At 63.7% G+C, this 17,773-nt stretch overlaps 1 protein-coding gene across 3 annotated transcripts in view; it reads right to left on the bottom strand.

Annotated features, from left to right (window-relative positions):
- The window catches only part of GRM4 (glutamate metabotropic receptor 4), a 97,815-nt gene that overhangs the window by 15,658 nt on the left and 64,384 nt on the right, over positions 1-17,773 (bottom strand). For all 3 annotated transcript variants that reach the window (XM_002714597.5, XM_070074683.1, XM_070074684.1), the window contains 3 exons: positions 15,163-15,298; positions 12,819-12,973; positions 11,089-11,229 (listed from right to left, as the gene is read on the bottom strand). In XM_002714597.5, the coding sequence (XP_002714643.2) occupies positions 11,089-11,229; positions 12,819-12,973; positions 15,163-15,298 (432 nt within the window). The remainder of the gene's footprint in view (positions 1-11,088; positions 11,230-12,818; positions 12,974-15,162; positions 15,299-17,773) is intronic.

Below are 17,773 nucleotides of genomic sequence, written 5' to 3'. Positions count from 1 at the left end.
CAAAGAGAAAGCAGGACAGATCACTGTGAGGCTCAGGCAAGGTAAGTACAGAAACCACCCCAGGGCCGGCGCTGTGGCTTAGTGGGTAAAGCCACCGCCTGCAGTGCTGGCATCCCATGTTGGCGCCGGTTCAAGTCCTGGCTGCTCCACTTCCGATCCAGCTCTCTGCTGCGGCCCGGGAAAGCAGTGGAAGATGCCCAAATGCTTGGGCCCCTGCACCCACGTGGGAGACCTGGAAGAAGCTCCTGGCTCCTGGCTTCATATTGGCCCAGCTCTGGTTGTTGCGGCCAATTGGGGAGTGAACCAGCAGATGGAAGACCTCTCTCTCTCTGTCTCTCTCTCTCTCTCTCTCTCTCTCTCTCTCTGCCACTCTGTGTAACTCTCTCCACTCTGTGTAACTCTGACTTTCAAATAAATAAATAAACCTAAAAGAAAAAAGAAATCACTCAGTACAGAGGTTATTACACCTGCGGTTCTGAGCTGGCAACAGCCGTCCCTGGGCTGGAGCAAGCCAGGAAGGAGGAGAGGGAGGGGGCTTCCCAGCCTGGGCCCCCGTAAAATGTCAACAATGATAGTAAATAAGAGCTGCTCACTTCCACTGAGCACCTGCCATGAGCCAGGCACGGTGCTGGGCTCTTTGTTAACTCACTGCCCTCTTGAGAATGCCAGGAAGAAGTCAGCCCCATCGCAAAGACCGAAACACGGAAGAGCCGAGGAATGTGCCAGGCCCGCACACAGCAGGACCTGAAGCCAAAGTGCTTTGGCCCCCAAGCCTGTGTGCCACCCCAGCCAGAGAGGGAGTGGGCAGGAGACAGGACAGGAGGGGCAGGGCTTGGAAGTGCGGCCTGGGGAGGGGGGCAGGAGGATGGTCGGTTGTGGGGAGGGGGAAGCCCTCCCAAGGCCACAGCCCTGCACACGGCACAGCCCCCAGCCGCCTTCCTCCAGGCCAGAGCAAGCAAGTGGCACCTTGAAAGCCCCCATGCCCGGCCTGGGCCTCCCTGTTAGAGATCACGGCCACACCCTGCAGGCAGGCCCTACAGCAGGGTGAGCGGCTGCACCTGTGCCCAGTCCTGCACGGGGGCCGGGCTGAGCTGGGTCAGCCCTGAGTCCCTGGGAGCTCAGAGGTCTCTGTGCCCATCTCCTGCCTGCAGCACCTCGGAGGCAGACAGGGTCCAGGGGACCTCACTGCCTCCCACCGAGCTCTGCTCACCGCCTAACCCTCACACCAGGAAGGACAGTCACGTCCCCCACCCTAGGACGTGGCCCTGCCACCTGGCTCAGGGTGGGTGTCACAGACTGCTGAGTGAGCGCTGGGGAGGACAGGGCTCCGATGCCATCTGACAGATGAGAAACGGGCCTGGAGAGGGCGGGACCGGGTCACGCAACATACCGGCTAAAAGGGTGCCCCAGCCTGCCCCGTCCCGGACTGCGCCTGCCCCAGGGCCCTGGTGTAGGGCAAAGCTGTATTTTGCCAACAGCAGCCCTGTTTCCAGGCCAAGGGCCAGGTGGGAAGAAGGCAGAGGCACAGTCTCCAGTCTCCCCAGCCCACGTTCTCAGCCAAGGCCCCTGTCCCCGTGGGCGGCTGGGGCAGGTGGCCTGGGACACCCCTCCTGGAGCCAGGCCCTGCTCCCCCTCGCTGCCCCGAGGCCCAGGCCCTGCCACCTGACTCCGCTGCAGCTCTCACCACACCCTCGTCTCCCGTGGAGCACGCACTGAATTATTGAGCAGGGACGGAGGGAAGGCGCAGCCACTGCAGAAAGGACGCAGCCCTCACCCAAGGCCAAGGACACACGGGACGTCAGAGGCATCTCTGGGGACACAGGTGGCCTCGGCCTCTCCTCCCCTGGCTTCACCGGGTCCCTCCTCAGCGAGTGTGGCTGAGCACCGGCACTGGGCTACGTGTCCTCACTGAGGTCTACCCCAGAGTGCGGGTGCCCCACGGGAGTGTCCTCACCAGGGAAGGGCCTGCGGTGGCTCCTGGGGGACGGGCTCTGGGGTCCTGTGGGCCTGGGCAGCCCTGAGCCCCGCCCCTCCAGGCTGTCCCCTGTGGGCTGCTGCGGTGCTGGCCAGGGCCTCCCAGGGACTTCTCAACCCCCCCACCTCTGTGCCTTTACTTCCAGCCTGGAGAGAAACGGGGGCTCAGAGGGTGACTGGTAAAGGGACAGCCGGGCTGTGGCCACGCCCTCTACACACACACAACATGTGCACAACATGCACCCTCCATACACTCACACACAACATGCACACAACATGCACTCTCCATATATACACAACACACACATATACAACAAACACACAACACACACCTCTCAAACCCTGCCTCTTTCCTGTTGTCCGATAGGAGGCAGCAGCAACAGGTCACAGGGCACAGGGCACCAGGGCAGGCAGCAAAGTCCCACGCGTGCACTGAGAACACACTTGGCCCTGAGCACCTGACACTGTGCCCATCCTGTGCCTGAGCCTGGTTCCCCGGCAGGCGACCCCAGCAGTGGCTCACTTGCCAGGAGCCCTCGCATGCTGGCAACCCTCAGGTGCTGGTTTCGCAATTGCCACAGCTCTGAGACACAGGCCTGCCTGGCCTCTCCCGGGGGGAGCCACTGCGCTTTGCAGGGGGCTGAGGGAGGCATCCCTGGGTCCCTTGACTCCAGGCCCCTAGCAAGGGTTCAGCTTGTACCTGCAGGCTAGGCAGTGTGACCGTCCCCTCCTCCCTCTAGCCCCTGACCCGCCTCTCCTGTGCCCCTGACCTCAACTGTCCAGACCTACCCAGGGAAGGATGCCTCAGCAGCAGAGGGAAGGGGTCAGCTTGTCCCCTCCCACGGGCGGGCAGGACCCCCAGGCCCAGGCAGGGCCCCCTCAGTTCCTGGAGGAGACAGCTCTGCATGTGTGGGAGCTACTGCAAGAGATAAATCCCAGACGCGTGGTGGTGGTGACAGCAGCAACAGTGTGAGGATGTCCTAATTGTGTCCTGGGGCACAGCGAGGCGGAGACGTGGTGGCCTCGGCCATGGGTGACAGCCGGCAGGGAACCAGCGGGCGGATTTTCTCCATCAAAACCCCCGAAGCTGTGGTTACTCCAGTGGCTGCAGCCTTTGTCTGCAGGTTGTAAATTGTAATTGAAATGAGTTTTCAAGGTTGAAATCATCGGAGTCCTCCTTGTCTCCCCCCTCACTTCTCCCCAACAGCCTGCCAGCCACACTCCTACCGAGTGCCAGTGCACACACACACACACGTGTTCTCCAAGCAGTCCCCACCCCAGGAAGCCCAAAGCCAGCCACCCACATATTTCCACAGCTTGGGACAGAGAGCAGCAAGTGCAGAGACTCCCCCATGCCTGCAAACACATCCACACTCACATACGTGCTCCAACACACATGTGTGGACATAAACATGCTCAGTGTATGCACAGCTACATGTTTAACAGGACACTACCTTTCGGCTTCACCCACTGTGCTAGGCTGAGAAGCCCCAGAAACAAAGGAACACCCACAGGGGCAGGAAGCCGGGACACAGAGGGGACTTCCCTGGAGACCGTGCACAGGACCAGGGACTCCCAGAGCTCGCAGAAAGCAGAATTAAAGATGTTTATTTCGGTGCCAAAAAAAAAAGTTGCAATCCATGCACAGCAGAGACCTTCAAAAAGTTCAGGAAAAGTGCGTAGTATGAGAAAACTATACATACACTTCAAATGTTCTTCTGGCACCACAGTGAATCTTTCTAATTCCAACTTTCCAGGGACTTTCTGAAGTCCCCGTGGACACCTCAAGGCTGTCCCATCCGAGAGCATAAGCACCCCAGCTCATCAAGTCTCAGGCCGAGGGCCACCCTCGGGGCACCGGCTGCCAGGCTGGGCACTGCCGGCGTTTATGAGTGAGCGTGCCTCCCCACGGTCCCCAGCACAGCCCTCTGTGGGCAGCACCACCTCTGCACGCAGATAAAGTGCATTCACACACACACACACACACACACACACACCAGCTTCCAGCCCTTGAGCAAACTCCCGGGGAGTGGGCCCAGAGGGTCCCCCAAGACAGCTGGCTGAAGAGGCACCCATTGGCCTTGACTCCTGGCCGGGCCCGGGGCCAGCTCTGTGATGCAGGCCGTGGCCCCTCGGAAGTGACTCCAGGACACTCACCCCAACCTCGCAGGGTGCTGGGAGGATTCCGAGGGACGCAGAAGTGAAGCCCCCACCACCGTGCCTGCCTCATGCATAAAAGTCCCCCTCAGCCTCCCTGACTCCACCGGCACAGGCCACCCCTCTGTCCTGCCTGCAGCCTGGCGCACACGGACTCTGGCGCTGACACTCCCCACCCGCTGCCTACATACGATGGGCAAGGGTGCCTACGGCACACAGACAGGCTCCGGCTCAGCTCGGCGGGGCAGACCATGGAGCCACTCTGTGCTCCCGGCCACCTCCCTCCACCTGTGCTGCAGCCGCTCTCCAGTAGCCCGGGCCCTCACGGCCACCACACCCCCAGTCCTGCCCACATCCTCGAGGTCCTTGGCTCGGAACCCCATGTCCAGAGTCTGACTCTTGCTCTGAGCTGCCACGGCTGGTCCTCCCTGCTGGAATTCTGAGCCGGCCATGGTCACCTGCTTCCCCACCGGCCTGGTCTCCCTCCTGGTCTCAGGGATGAGGATGTTGGGGCTGGGGGCAGCTCTGGACTCCCCAGCTCCCAGAGCTCCGTGGTACCCTGAGCGCTGAGCCAGCCGCAGGCCCCTTCTGCAGGAGACCAACTCTGGCAGATGCCCCGGGAACACAGCCCCAGGATGACAACACTGCCGTGAGAGGCTTAGCCTCGGCCGTGACCGCAACTCCTGACGGCGAATGACCACGGCGGCAGGGAAGGTGCACCTGTGCCCTGGGCACACAGCCCGCTTGGACAGCCGAAATTGCCAAGTGCAAACCTCCTCGTGGACACCCTGCAGTCCCTGGGGTCCGACTCTGAGAGCAAGTCCCCGAGGCTCACAGACCCCGGCGTGAGAAACAGGACACAGGCGTCACGGTCTGCTGGCACCAGCTGGAGACCCCCATTCAGCCTCCAGGCAAGGCACTCAGCTCGTCTGAGCCCTGGTGCTCTTGACTGTGAACTGAGGCTGTTGCCCGAGAGCAGAGCGAGCCCCAAGGCAGAGGCCAGGCCAGGCCCAGGGCCTGCAGCCAGAGCCTGGGACACGCAGACCTCGGCTGCTCCCTGGTCGCTCGCAGGCCAGCATTCTTCCCCAGACAGAAGAGGACGGGGCTGGGGGCTGAAAGGGGACAGCTCTGGGGGCCAAAGTCACAGTCAAATACGGAGGGGCTGCCCGTGGCCCCGCCAGCAACGCCCTCCACTCAGCCTGGCCCCTCCCTGCTTCCACAGCATCTGCTTTGCTCTCTACTGGATCTCCCCAGCAGCACCGACGTGCGCGGTCACCTCTCCCTCCCAGCTGAGGTCCTCCCCGGCGGGCATCCCCTTCCTCTGCTCCTGTTCCCCAACAGCTGCCTCCCCCAGGCCCACCGCACCGGAAACTGCCCTTGTGGAGGCCTCTGAAGACCCCTGGGCTCACAAGTCCCAGGAGCCATCCCAGCCCCCTTCCTCCTCCGCTTCCTTTGCCACCAGGACCCCACGCCCTGCCTCAGTTGGTCCTGGTGCCCTGGCCGCTGCTTCTCAGCTCCTCTCCCTGCCCCCAACATTGCAGGGTCTGGGGCTCAGTGTTTAGACCTCACGCTACCCACACCCGCCCCCTCTGGCCCCCAGCCAGCCCCAGCAGCTGCAGGGGTCCCAGGCCAGCCCCCACCCACTGCCCCACAATGCCGCCACCTGCTCATTCAGGCCGAGAGCTGAGGGCCACCCCTGATTCCCTGCGTCCCTCTCTCACCTGGATCCTCTCCGCAAACTGTGGCCTCAGAGCACACGGACAGAGGGCCCGAGCCCTCCTCGCCATCTCAGCTCCACAGCCGCCTCCTCTCACCTGGCTGGCAGCTGCCGTCTCCCACTCCACCCCTGCCCTGTCTCCTCTCCAGGTGGCGGCCGGAGTGAGCCTGTTAGAACCCAAGGTGGGTCAAACCCGCCGATGGCTTTGTGTCATCCTGCAGAGAAGAGCAGACCCTCACCAGCCGCCCACCCCCACCTCCCCTCTGCTTCAGCCGCATGGGCCTCTTTGTTGTTCCCCGGACCTGCCAGGCACGAGCCCCCTCGGGCCCTGCCCTCTGCCCACCATGCTGTTCCCTAGAGACCTTCAGAGCTCAGCCTCCCAACACTCCTAGCGGCTCTGCCCTCTCCAGCCTCCGGTTAGCCTTCTCTGGAGCCCCCAGCACTGACCGCCAGCCCACCCCATCTGCAGGGCCACACTGCCTCCCACTTTGCAGGGGGCTCCCTGGGGCAGGCCTGCCCTGCTCAGAGCTCAGCATCAGCATCTTAGCAAACACTGGCTTGTTTCTCGGTTGAACAAGTGAGAAGCAACATGGAGGGGAAGGGCCCAGAATCCTGTGGCCACCACGTGGCCAATGGTTTGAGGAGGAGCTTGGTGGGGGGGGCCTCGTGGCTCAGCAGGTTGAGCCACGTTTGCGACACCCACATCCATGTCAGGGCGCCATTTCAAGTCTCAGCTGCTCAGCTTCCCAGCCAGCTTCCTGCTAATGCGCCTGGGAGGCAGGAGATGACGGCTCAGGTACTTGAGACCCTGCCACCTAAGTGGGCGCCCTGAGCGGAGTTCTTGGCTCCTGGCTTTAGCCTGGCTCAGCGCTGACTGTTGGCAGGCACTTGGGAAATGAACCAGAGGAGGGAAGATTCCTCTCCTCTCTCCGCTCCCCTCCCCTCCCCTCCCCTCCCCTCCCCCTCTCCCTCCCCCTCCCCTCTCTCTGCTTTTCCAGCAAATGAAAATAAAGACATCAACATTAAGGGTGGCCCAGCCTGGCACAGAGAAAGCACTCGCAAAGCCTGCTCTTTCCTCCCGTTCCCAAGAGGGAGGCTGCCTCGGCTCTTCTGGGGGGGTGGGGGGGTGGAAAGACCCTTCACAGGCAGGCTAGGGAGGCCAGGGGGCTCCGAGCTGGGACCTCAGCTGGCCTGGGGCAGGACACCTCGGAACCACGCGGCCCAGGTATAAATCCCAGCTCTGTTAGTTTCTACCTGTGTGATCTTACGCATGTCCTCAACCTCTCCGTGCCTCGGTTTGCTCATCTGCAGAATGGGTTGTTGCAAAGAGGAAATGCAGAACAGGAGGGCATAGCTCAGCAATTAATTAATAAGTGCTGCAGACGTACCCGCGGCTGTTGCTGTTCTGGTTGTCGCAGCTATTACTGCTGTCAGCACAGACCAGGTGGCTGGCACTGGTCCCCCCTGCACATCCCCAGCCGTCACGCACCACCTTCCCTCCTGGAGCTCCCAGCCCCTGGGAGCAGCCGGCAGTAAATTTTTTCCATCTCCTCATAAACCCAGCTTTCCTGCACTCAGCCATCACCTGGCTGGCAGTGCTGTCACAAAGACGGATGCCACATCCGCCTTGTTTATGACTTTAATTCCCAAGCCATGTTCCGTGGGCCGCAGGGGAGGGGCCGGGAGAGGAGAAGGGAGGCGGGCGCTGCCCTCCCACGGGCTCGACAGCAGCAGACATGCCCCTCGTGGAGACCTGGCCTGCCTGGGAGTGCGGGGGGTTTGGGGGGGTGAGCAAGCACGTGGGGCAGCTCAGCACCCAGGCGGCACTCTGCAGAGGGCAGGGCTCCCGGGAGGACGCGTGCGAGCAGCAGGAGTCCCATTTTACAGATGGGAAACCGAGGCCTCGGAAGGTCACACGGCTGGGAAGTGGCAGCCCCCCAGGAGGCCGACGCTTGAGAACCGGTGGGTGCCCACCCCAGCCTCACCGCTCGGGTGCCCCCAGGCCAGCTCTCCAGCTGCCAGCACCTGCGGCTCTTCCAAGGGGTTCTCAGCCCAGAACACTGCACATCCCCGGCCCCTTGGCGCCCCCAGTTCCGTGGCTCTTGGTTCCCAGGGGGGCTAAGCACAGCGCAGTCCACAGCGCCAGCAGTGACAAAGATGACAAAGTTACGCCTTTGTCGCCGCCTCCCCTCCTCTTTCCTGGACCCCTTCCCAGACAAACCTTGCCTTGAAGTCACCCCACTCACAGCAGCACGAGACGCTCTCTCCCCGCTCTGGGAAGGTCGCAGCGCCCTCACAAAGGTGAGGATTTGGCAAGGCAAACGACAAGCAAACACGACAGTGGCACGGGCTCACGGTGGGATCGCGGTGGGACCGAAAGAGGCAGAGGCCCACGGTAGAATGTCGGCACCCGGACAGCAGAGTGGGCCGGCCCCGGGAGAGGCGAGTGGAAGCCAGCCTCCGGGCCGGAGCCGGAGCTGAGACCAAGCTGTCAGCGAGACCTCACAGCACCCTGGGTGGGCAAGGGCAGAGATGGGGGTGGGGGCAGGGTGGGCTGAAGGGGGGGCAGGGGAAAGCGGAGGGACCTGCCCTGGAGCCAGGCTGCCTGGGTGTGCACCTAGCCAACCTCCTAGCGCTGTGGTGTCCACGAGCTGCCTCAGTTTCCCCTGCTGTAGAATGGGTGTCACCCTACAACCATCAACACCGTCCCCCTCAGGAACCCAACAGCAGCAGACTCTGGCTGATGAACTACCCGCCTCCCATCGGCATCTCATCCTTCCCTCTTCCTGTCTCTGTCAACCACAAGTATTTATCAGTTCTTCTCAGCCAGCCTTCACACACGGTCCTCACAGCAACCCCCCGAGATGGGTGAGGCCTCCCCGGTCCTGCACACAAGCATCTGAGACTCGGAGACAGTGAGTAACTCGTCCAAGGTCCCACAGCAGGGAGGAGGCAGGGACCCAGCCTCTGAGATGCACCTGCGCTGGGTCCCTGCCCCGCCCTCCTCCCAGGTGCCCAGTCCAGCTCTCCTGGACTCCCAGCGGCCGGCTCAGCTCAACCCTGGACAGGGCCATGGGAAGCCAGGGCTGCCTCCCCTCCGCCAGGGTCTCAGGTCCCAGGAACATTCCCAGCAGTGCCCCCACCTCAGCCAGAGACGGCCAGGCTCTCAGTGCTGAGTCGGGCCCACGAGGACTCTGCCCTGCCCCCACCCCTGGACTTCAGATGCAGCCAGGAGGAGCCGGTCAGCTGTAAGGTGCTGTCCCCCCACCCTTCCACGTCCATCCGTCCTCCCCTCTGCCTGGGTGCACTGTCTCCCGCCCATCACGCACCTCTTCCTCCAGGCCACAGGGTCCCACCTGGGCACTTTTTCCAAAGTCCTGCTGCTCAGGTTGCCCCCAGTATAAAGGAAATCTGGATACTGGAGGGAGGGCGGGAGTCGCACAGGAGGATTTGTGAAAGGTGTTCCATGAGTGAACGGGAACCAGCAGGGAACCCCGGCTTCAACCCCCAAGATGCAGCCCAGGCCCCAGGCCTGCGGTGGGTCGGTCCGGGTGGTGGGGGCGGGGCACTGGTACCAGGATAGCTTTCACAGCTCCCCAGCTGCCTCTCAGGCACAGCCAGGCTGGAGAGCTACCACTTCACAGTTCAGAGAGTGCCTCCATTAGCGCGCTCTCTTGCTCCCTCCCCAGACACCCTCCGGGCTGGCTCGCTATCCACCCCATTTCCCAGACGACAACACAAAGGCCCAGAGAGCTCATCGAGCCGGCCCTGGGCTCACAGCAAAGCACTGTACTTTCTGAAACCTGCTCCAGTCCCCCTTCCCCTGCTGCCCTGCCCTGAGCTGAGGAGGGGAGCCTGCACGGAGCCCACAGGCACTGGCGACCAAGCCTTCTCCCCTGCCACCCCTCCCAGACAGAGGGGACTCCAGAAGACCCCTCAGCCTCGACAGCCTGGAGCTGTCCACCTCGCCCGACTTCCCGTGGCAGCCAGCCCAGCCCCAGCCCTCGGCCGGATGCCCACACAGATTCTGAGACCTCCATATCCTCACGTGTAGGTGAGAACCATAAGGGTTCCTAAGGTCGAGAGTGAAATGAGATGATGTCTTTCCAGTCTGGAACTCAGCAGGTGCTTAATAAACCGTGATGTCCGTGCTTATTAGTTCACTTAGAAACGTGTAAACCCCCAGCCACGTAAGACCCAAGTGCACACACACACACACACACACACACACACGTGCACTCACCCACACTCACTCTGCACCCAGGCACAGTGGCTTGGGCTGGGAACCTGCCTGAGGCCCCAGGGGATATGGCCACCAGGGGGCAGCACACTTCCAAGCTGTGGCCACCCACATGGGCGCACCAGCGTGAGCGCCCCGCATGCACACACACACACACACACACACACTCCTCTCCTGGAGCCCTGCTCCCCTGTCTATCACCCCTGGCCCTTCCTGCCCTCAGGAAAGCTGTGTCAGTCTGGGAGGAAACAGGGGAAGGGGGACTATCCTGGGGACTGAGGGCCTGGAGCTGAGGCCTGGGTTCGAATCCTGCTCTACCGTCTTCCATCCGTGGGAACCACGTCCCTTTACTTACCCCCTGTAAAGTGGACCAGTCATCCCCATGGGGGCCTCCGGTGTTGCCTGTGCAGGAAGGCCTTCAAAGGCACACTGCTCTCCCCCAAACACTCCCCACTCCTGCTCTGTTCCAGCTGACCTGTCTTCTTATCGTCTGAAACCCCTCTTTCGCTCACTGCTATATCCACCATGCTCGGGCCAGGGCCAGGCCCATCCTGCTGTGTGTAGAGTGACAGCTGCACAGGTTACAGGTGGTTTTCTGCAAAGTGCCCAGACCGGTGAAGGTCAGGACTGGACACAGGGCTGTGGGGTCACTCAGTTCTGTGGGTTCCCCCAGGGATGTGCAGATGAACCCCAGGTGGTCAGAGGCCTCACTGATGGCTTGTCACAGCAGAGGTGCACTGCTTCCTAAGACCCCCACCTCCCAGGACCCTCAGGGTCTCACCCTAAAAACCCGTGGCCCCGCCCCTACAGGCTCCGCCCCTGGCCTCCCAACTCTGTCTCCAGGCGTGGGGACATTGGCATGAGCCCACCCTCCACGGATATCAGCCCTTAGAGCTCCCTAACTCTGGGCTAGGCCCTCCCAGGATCCCCCCACCCCAGCTCGGTCGGGCCCCGCCCCGCAGCCCGCCCCCGCCCCGCCCCTTGCCGCGCGCAGGCTCACTGGTGCACTTCTTGAGGTGGCTGCCTTTCTTGAGCGCGTGGCGGCTCAGCTTGCAGTGGAAGTTGTCCTCCCAGAACTCGGCGAACCAGATGTTGCGCCGGTTGTTGTCCAGCGTGCGGCTGGAGAAGTAGCGGTCGAAGCCTGCAGGACAGCGCAGCGGCATGTCAGGGCCCAGGGAGGGAGGGAGAGAAGGAAGCAGGGAGGAGCAGCCTCTGATGGGGCGCAGCCGGCAAAAACAGAATTGGAGCATTTCATTTCATTCCAAATGAAAAGAGCTGTATTAGGTCTCCGGGGCCGCGTGTGTAATCTACAGCTGCGGCTTATGGCAGTTAAGTGCCTCGGAGGCGGTGTTTCTGCGGCCTTGCTGATATCCGAGCCGCCTGGGGGGCCTGGGATTAGAGTCGGGGTGGGGGTGGGGCCACCCTGGGAGCCCCTGCAGGGGAGACCTGGCTGAGAAGGTGGGCACCACCCAGGGCACAAGCCAGGCGGCCTCGGGAACCAGACCTCCCCTTCTCCGCCCATCAGCACAGGTGCTGGCTCTCTTCTCCACTGCCCTGCAGGCTCGCAGCCCACAGCTCTGCTGGCAACCGGGAATCCAGTCCTAGGAGGTCGGCTAGTGTGCGCAACGCCCCCTCTCCCCTCCCGGGCGCCCCTTCTGCAACACTGGCTACTCTGGGCAGTTGACCGAGCTGCTTAGGGCAGCACAGCAACCCGGAAGTTCAGCGGGACAGTGCAAGTGGTGAGCGTCCTGGCCACAGAAGGGCCGAGCAGGGGCCGCTGACCAATGGTCAGAGCTGCAGACAGAAGGCATCGCCTCACACTTCGGGCCGGGTAACTTTGTGTTGGGGTTGGGGGGGAGCGGGGCACTGTGGGAGCAGCATCCATAGCCTCTACCCATTAGATGCCAGTCACCTCCCACCACCTGTGCCAACCAAAAATGCCTCCAGGCATCGCCAAATGCCCCTTGGATGGCGGAACCACCCCCGAGTGAGAACCAGTGTCTAAAAGCTACTCGAGTGTCCCGGGGCGGAAGTGTGTGAGTCCAGAGTCCAGGATTCAGGCCCAGCCCTGCCACTTGCTGTGCTGTGTGTCACTGAAGTCCCTCTGAGCCTCCGTGTGCCACCCCCTTGGGGCGAGGGGCAGGCTGAAGGACGCTGCCGGGGCCTGGCATTTGGAAGGCACAGCCAGTAAGCCAAGAGCCGCCGGCACGGGGTTCCCATCTGCTCCGGCTGGGAAGCAGGCGAGAAGGGCCGTGTGGAAGCTTCCACTGCCTCCAGGTTGAGAGGGGTCACTGCGGGGTGACCTCAACTAAGCCCCCCACACACACACAGGCCTGGGGCAGAGTGCTGTGGCCCCTCCCAGCTCGGCCAGTGCTGGGTTCCGCTGGGCGGAGCTCTGAGTTCCGTCCTGGGAGCGCAGGCAGGCTCTGCAGGGAGACCCTGCGCCCGCACGCAGCAGCACCCTCTCTCCCAGTCCTGGGGCAGCCGGCCTCGCCCCTCCACCCAGCCGGAGGAGGGGAACGGGAACACAGGGGCTGGGGGGTGAAAGAGGTTCCTTGGGGCCGCCCGTGCGTGCTGACCACCTCCCACACCTGAAAAGACCCGAGGAGCAAAGGCTGGGAGCCGCGAAGAGGAGAGGGGGGATGCAGGAGAGGAAGGGGGTGAGGGGACCTGCGGAGGAGCCGCCGGTGAGGGGCCGGGGTGGCGGTCCCGGGGCCCGGCCGGGCCTACCTCGCACAGACATTCTCTTAGGGAGGATGGTGACGGCGCCCTCGGCCACCTCCTCCAGGTGCAGCACGGGGGCGCTCTTGGAGCCCCAGCTGTCGGAGCCCATCCAGAAGAAATGGCCCGTCTGGTTGGCCCTTCGGGCTGCCTCCAGCACACGCCTGTGGGAACATGCACCAGCCAGCCCAGCCGTGTCTGTCCACACAGCTGCCCCCGCCTCCGGCCATACCTGCCCCCGGCCCACAGACTATGCCTGGGCCCCCCCCAACCCCTCTGCCACACGAGCCCAGGGCCCACGGCTGCTCCAGAGCCCCCAAGCCTGGCCTACATCTGCCCACAGCCCACAGCTGTCTGTCATCCCTACCTGTCCCCCAACCCAAGCCTGTGTCTCTCTCATACACACATACATACACATGACCCCACCCCCCTACACCCTCACTCCTCCAATCCCCTTCTGTGCCAAAAGTCCGGGTCCCCCTAAGAGCTACTCCTCCACATGGGGCTGCCAGACGCTCCTACTGTGCCAGCAGCCTTCAACCGCAGACCCCAGGGCCAGCACTGGGCCCGGGAGCTCCTAGGAGGCGCTCAGCCACAGCCTACTGGCCACATGAATGAAGCGGCCCATGGAGGGGAAAGTGGGGAGGAAGGTCAGAATTCTCCTAACCCTGCTCTGCACAGGGGAGAGTGGAGCCGAGCACAGGCAAGAGGCTTGCAGGTGTAGGGGAGGCTGTGACGTTAGAAACCCCAGGGCCTTCCCACATCCAAGGGCCCTGGCCCTCAGTCTGGCCGGGATCAGGACTTGGGTGGAGACGAGCTGGGCAGGAGGGCTTGGGGCTTCTGGAGCCCGCAGCCGGGGCTGGGACGGCTGGGTCCGTCTGTGGTCTAGCCTCGCCCAGCCCCTGCCTCCGCCAGTCCCCTCACAGGTGCACCCTCCCTTCGGTCACCCCTCAGGGGAGATGGGGCTCCTCCCAGAACCCACAGCCACAGCCCTATTAATATCACCGCGTCTGGCCAGCCCCAGACGGCCAGAGCGCCCAGCCGCCCTCCTGCAGCGTCACTGGCATTTATTTTAGCTTCTGTTCCTTCTGAAAACGTACGTGGATTCCCAGAAAGGCCCCCATCTCCCAGCACACTTCCCGCACCTGCCGGGCACCGAGCTCAGCCCCTTCCTGCCCTCTGCCCCGGACTTCCTGTCTGCCACAGGGACCAGCCCTTCACCCCACCTCCAGCACCTGCAGGCCCCTGCAAAGCAGCAGCCCCAGGCTGGGGTACAGAGCTGGGAGTGCGGGAGGGGTGGCAGAAGTCAGGGAGCAGGGGCTGCAGCTCAGAGGGGCCCCTCCTGTGCAAAGGCGGGCCGGCCGCGGCCGTCAGGGCTCCCTGAGAACTGGGCTGTGCCTCCCCCTTCGGACTGGGGCTCCCTGAGATGGGGCTGTCTCCCCCCTCAGACTGGGGCTTCCTGAAGTTGGGGCTGTGCCTCTCCCCTCAGCCTGGGACTCCCTGAGGATGGGGCTGTGCCTCCTCCCTCAGATTAGGGCTCCCTAAGGATGGGGCTGTGCCTCCCCCCTCAGACTGGGGCTCCCTGAGGGCAGGGCTGTGTCTCCTCTCTCAAGGGCTCCCTGAGGATGGGGCTGTGCCTCCTCCCTCAGACTGGGGCTCCCTGAGGATGGGCCTGTCTCCTCTCTCAGACTGGGGCTCCCTGAGGATGGGGCTGTGCCTCCCCTCAGACCGGGGCTCCCTGAGGATGAGGCTGTGCCTCCCCCCTCAGACTGGGGCTCCCTGAGGATGGGCCTGTCTCCTCTCTCAGACTGGGGCTCCCTGAGGGCAGGGCTATGCCTCCCCCCTCAGACTGGAACGCCTCTGAGCCTGATCTGTGTCCCCTCTCAGCCAGTCTCAGGGAGGTAGCAGGAGAGAGCAACCCAGAGGAAGGCGGGAGGATGGGGGGGGGGCGCTCGGTCAGCTTCTCCAAAGCACGGAGTTTCTGACCTGCGGCCCCTGCACTGAGGGGTGGCCCGGGGTCCCAGCCCGCTTGCTGCTACTCTGCACATAGATACTGAGGCCCGGGGCGACTGGGGTCCTGCCCAAGTGAGCGGGCGCTCACACCAGGACGAGACCCGCCGCGGCCCAGAGCCCTGCCCGGTACTCCGAGCTAACCAGGGGAAGGGGCACAGGGCCAGGGGGCGGCCGCCCCTTCCTGGGACCCACCTGCCGCCAGGCCCAGCTCTGAGCCCTTTCTGCACACCAGCCTTGGGTCCTCAAGCCCTTACCGCAGCCGTCACCAGCTCAGGCGGGGTCAGGCTTGCCTGGGGAGGGCCCAGCCCACCCTGCCCGCTCCGCAGCCGCCTGTCCTCACCTGATGTCGTCCTCGTTGGCAAAGATGATGACGCCCCTGGCGTTCGAGGTCTCCAGGAGGCGCCGGATGATCTTGTCGAACTCGCCAGTCTTGGGCTCCCGCGGGATCTTCACCGACTGGGCGATGCACACGCCCCCTGCAGAAGGGACGCGGTGAGTCCCTCCGCCGTCCCCAACACGCGTGCTGGGGGGGGGGGGGCTGTCCAAGACCCCTTACCCCTCCCACCTGCCGCCTGTCTCCCAACCCCGGATCTGGGTCTCTGGATGGCTGCAGCCCCGCCCCGCTCACTGGCTGGGGACCTGGACATGAAACTGAAGTTCCCCAAAAGGTAGCTGGGGGCAGCAAGAGGTGGGACTTAGGGGCCAGATGCCAGGGTTCAGGTCTCAGCTCTGCCGCTTCCCTCTGTGTGGCCTGAGTCGGGTGACTGAACCTCTCTGTGCTCAAATACCTCACCTATTAAAGCAGAGACCATAGCACTGCCTATGTCACAGGGCTGCCCCAGAAGAAGGGAGCTCACGGGACAGGTGCAATGTCCGTGGACATGGGTCTGAGAATGAGCGTCCACCCGGGCTGTCAGTGCCCCCACATCCGTCCACCAGGGGCCCGTCCCTGGGACACTCGGCAAGAGCACCGTGCGTGGCCGCTAGCTGCAGCCATCCTGAACAGGGTCCACGGTGGTGCTGCCAGGCCCCGCGCCAGGGCCCAGCCCCACACGGCTTCACATGCTGCCAGGGACAGGAGTCACTCGCGTCTTGAAATCCCACCCGCTCTCCTGGTACAAATGTACTTGTGTCACCGGAGCCCAGAGACAGGGCTGGGCCAAAGCCACAGGGCCCCTGCCCTCCTGTGGTCCAGACCTGGGGGGGTGGGTCAGAAAACAAGACACCCCCCCCCCAGGCTCCCCGGGCCCTGGGGGCAGAGGAAAAGCAAGAAGACGGACAGACCCTTGCCCCAGCCACTGCCCACCGAAAGTCTCAAAGCAACCACCCTGGCTGGGCACCCCTGGGGCTCCCTGAAGATGGGTCCAGGCTGGAGCCACCTGGGCTCTCCGTATGGGTGAAGGGAAGCTGGGACACACTTCCCCTCCCCATCCTCAACCCCCACTCCCCGCCAGCTCCAGGGACAGGAAAGCTGCAGCCAGGGAAGGCTGCCCGAAACGGTGGTACTGAGCCAGGCCCTAGGAGGCGCAGCAGCCAGGTACGGGGGCACACTGGGGAGCCAGGCGTGCTCCCTGGGGAGTGGCCGCTTGGTACCAGGCACCCTGCTGGGCCCAGGGCCACAGAACACACACACGTATGCACACACACACACACACAATCTAACACACCCTGGAAGTCCCAAGTACTGAGAAACGCACGGCCACCAGGAGCTCGCGGGGAAGGGAGCGGCGGAGCACAGGACCCGGGCAGCACTGGCCCTGCCGGCGCCAGCAGGCACTCAGCTCCCAGCTAAGCCCTCCATATGGTTTCTTTCCAGTTAGAAAGTGGGCCAATTGCGCCACGTCTCCCCCCATCTGGGAAGACAGATGGACAGGCGGAAGAGGCTGGGCTGGGAGGGGCCGGAGGGGGCGGATGCGCGCGGGCGGCCCGGGCTGGAGTTAATTGCTCTCAACAGGGAGAAGCTGTGAGGTTAAGTAACACTTCTGGGCAACACTCCTCGCTGCAGGATCCCGATCCACATGCTGCGCCCACCCAGCCCCTCGGGGCCCATCCTGCGGAAAGGATTAGGGCGACCAAGACTGGATGGGGAGGATGGGCTGTCACAGGGAGCGGTCTGAGCAGGACCTGACATTCCTGCATCCACGAGGAGGGGCCCTGCAGTGCTAGGGGCTCGGTAACTCCCCAGGACGCCCTTCCCAACCCTCCCCACCCTGCCCCTCCAGTCCCTCACTAAGAACCGATGGGTCCCTCCTGACCACAAGTACAGTCAAAGGAAGGGCCACAAGCCTGGGCCACAGAGCCTGGGCCACAGCCTGCTCCCTATCTCAGCACCGGCTACCACCCTCCACCTCCCTCGGGCTCTGACGGGACCACAAAGCCGGAATCGGGAGTCCTCACTGCCCCCCCCCCACCGCTCCAGTCCTCCTGGGTCCTCCTTGACAAGTCCCTCTCACAACTGCCCAGTCCTTGCCCAGCCCCTGCTGCCAGGGCTCCCGCCGCCTACCATGTGCCGGCGACAAGCTCCACCAGCCCAGCCAAGTCAGTGCCAGGGCCAGGCAGCCACAGGCACCTGCCAAGAACATCTGAGAACAAGAAGGCTGCGGACCTCAGAGAGGCGCCGGCCCTAGCTGCACAGGGAAGAGAGACTGAGGCCAGAGAGGGGCAGAGCCCTGCCCGGGGGCACCCAGCAGCTGGGACGGAGTCTACCTGCAGGCAAGGCTCAGGCCAGCCCTGTGATTGCTTCCCTGCGGGAGCCACCGCTCTCCCAGGCTCCCGTGGCAGCCCAGCGGCCGGAACAGACCTGTCCCCAGCCTCACTGATCAAAGCGCGTCCACTAGAACACTCTGGAGACCCACGTGGCCGAGGGGCTGGGCAAGCCGGCACCTCCCGTCCACGTTCGATCCCGGGCGCCACGTCCCACGGACACACAGATGTCCCCGGCAGCACTGCTG

This window comes from Oryctolagus cuniculus, chromosome 5, assembly GCF_964237555.1.
Source record: "Oryctolagus cuniculus chromosome 5, mOryCun1.1, whole genome shotgun sequence".
NCBI lineage: Eukaryota > Metazoa > Chordata > Mammalia > Lagomorpha > Leporidae > Oryctolagus > Oryctolagus cuniculus.
This window is presented reverse-complemented; position numbering and strand designations above follow the sequence as displayed.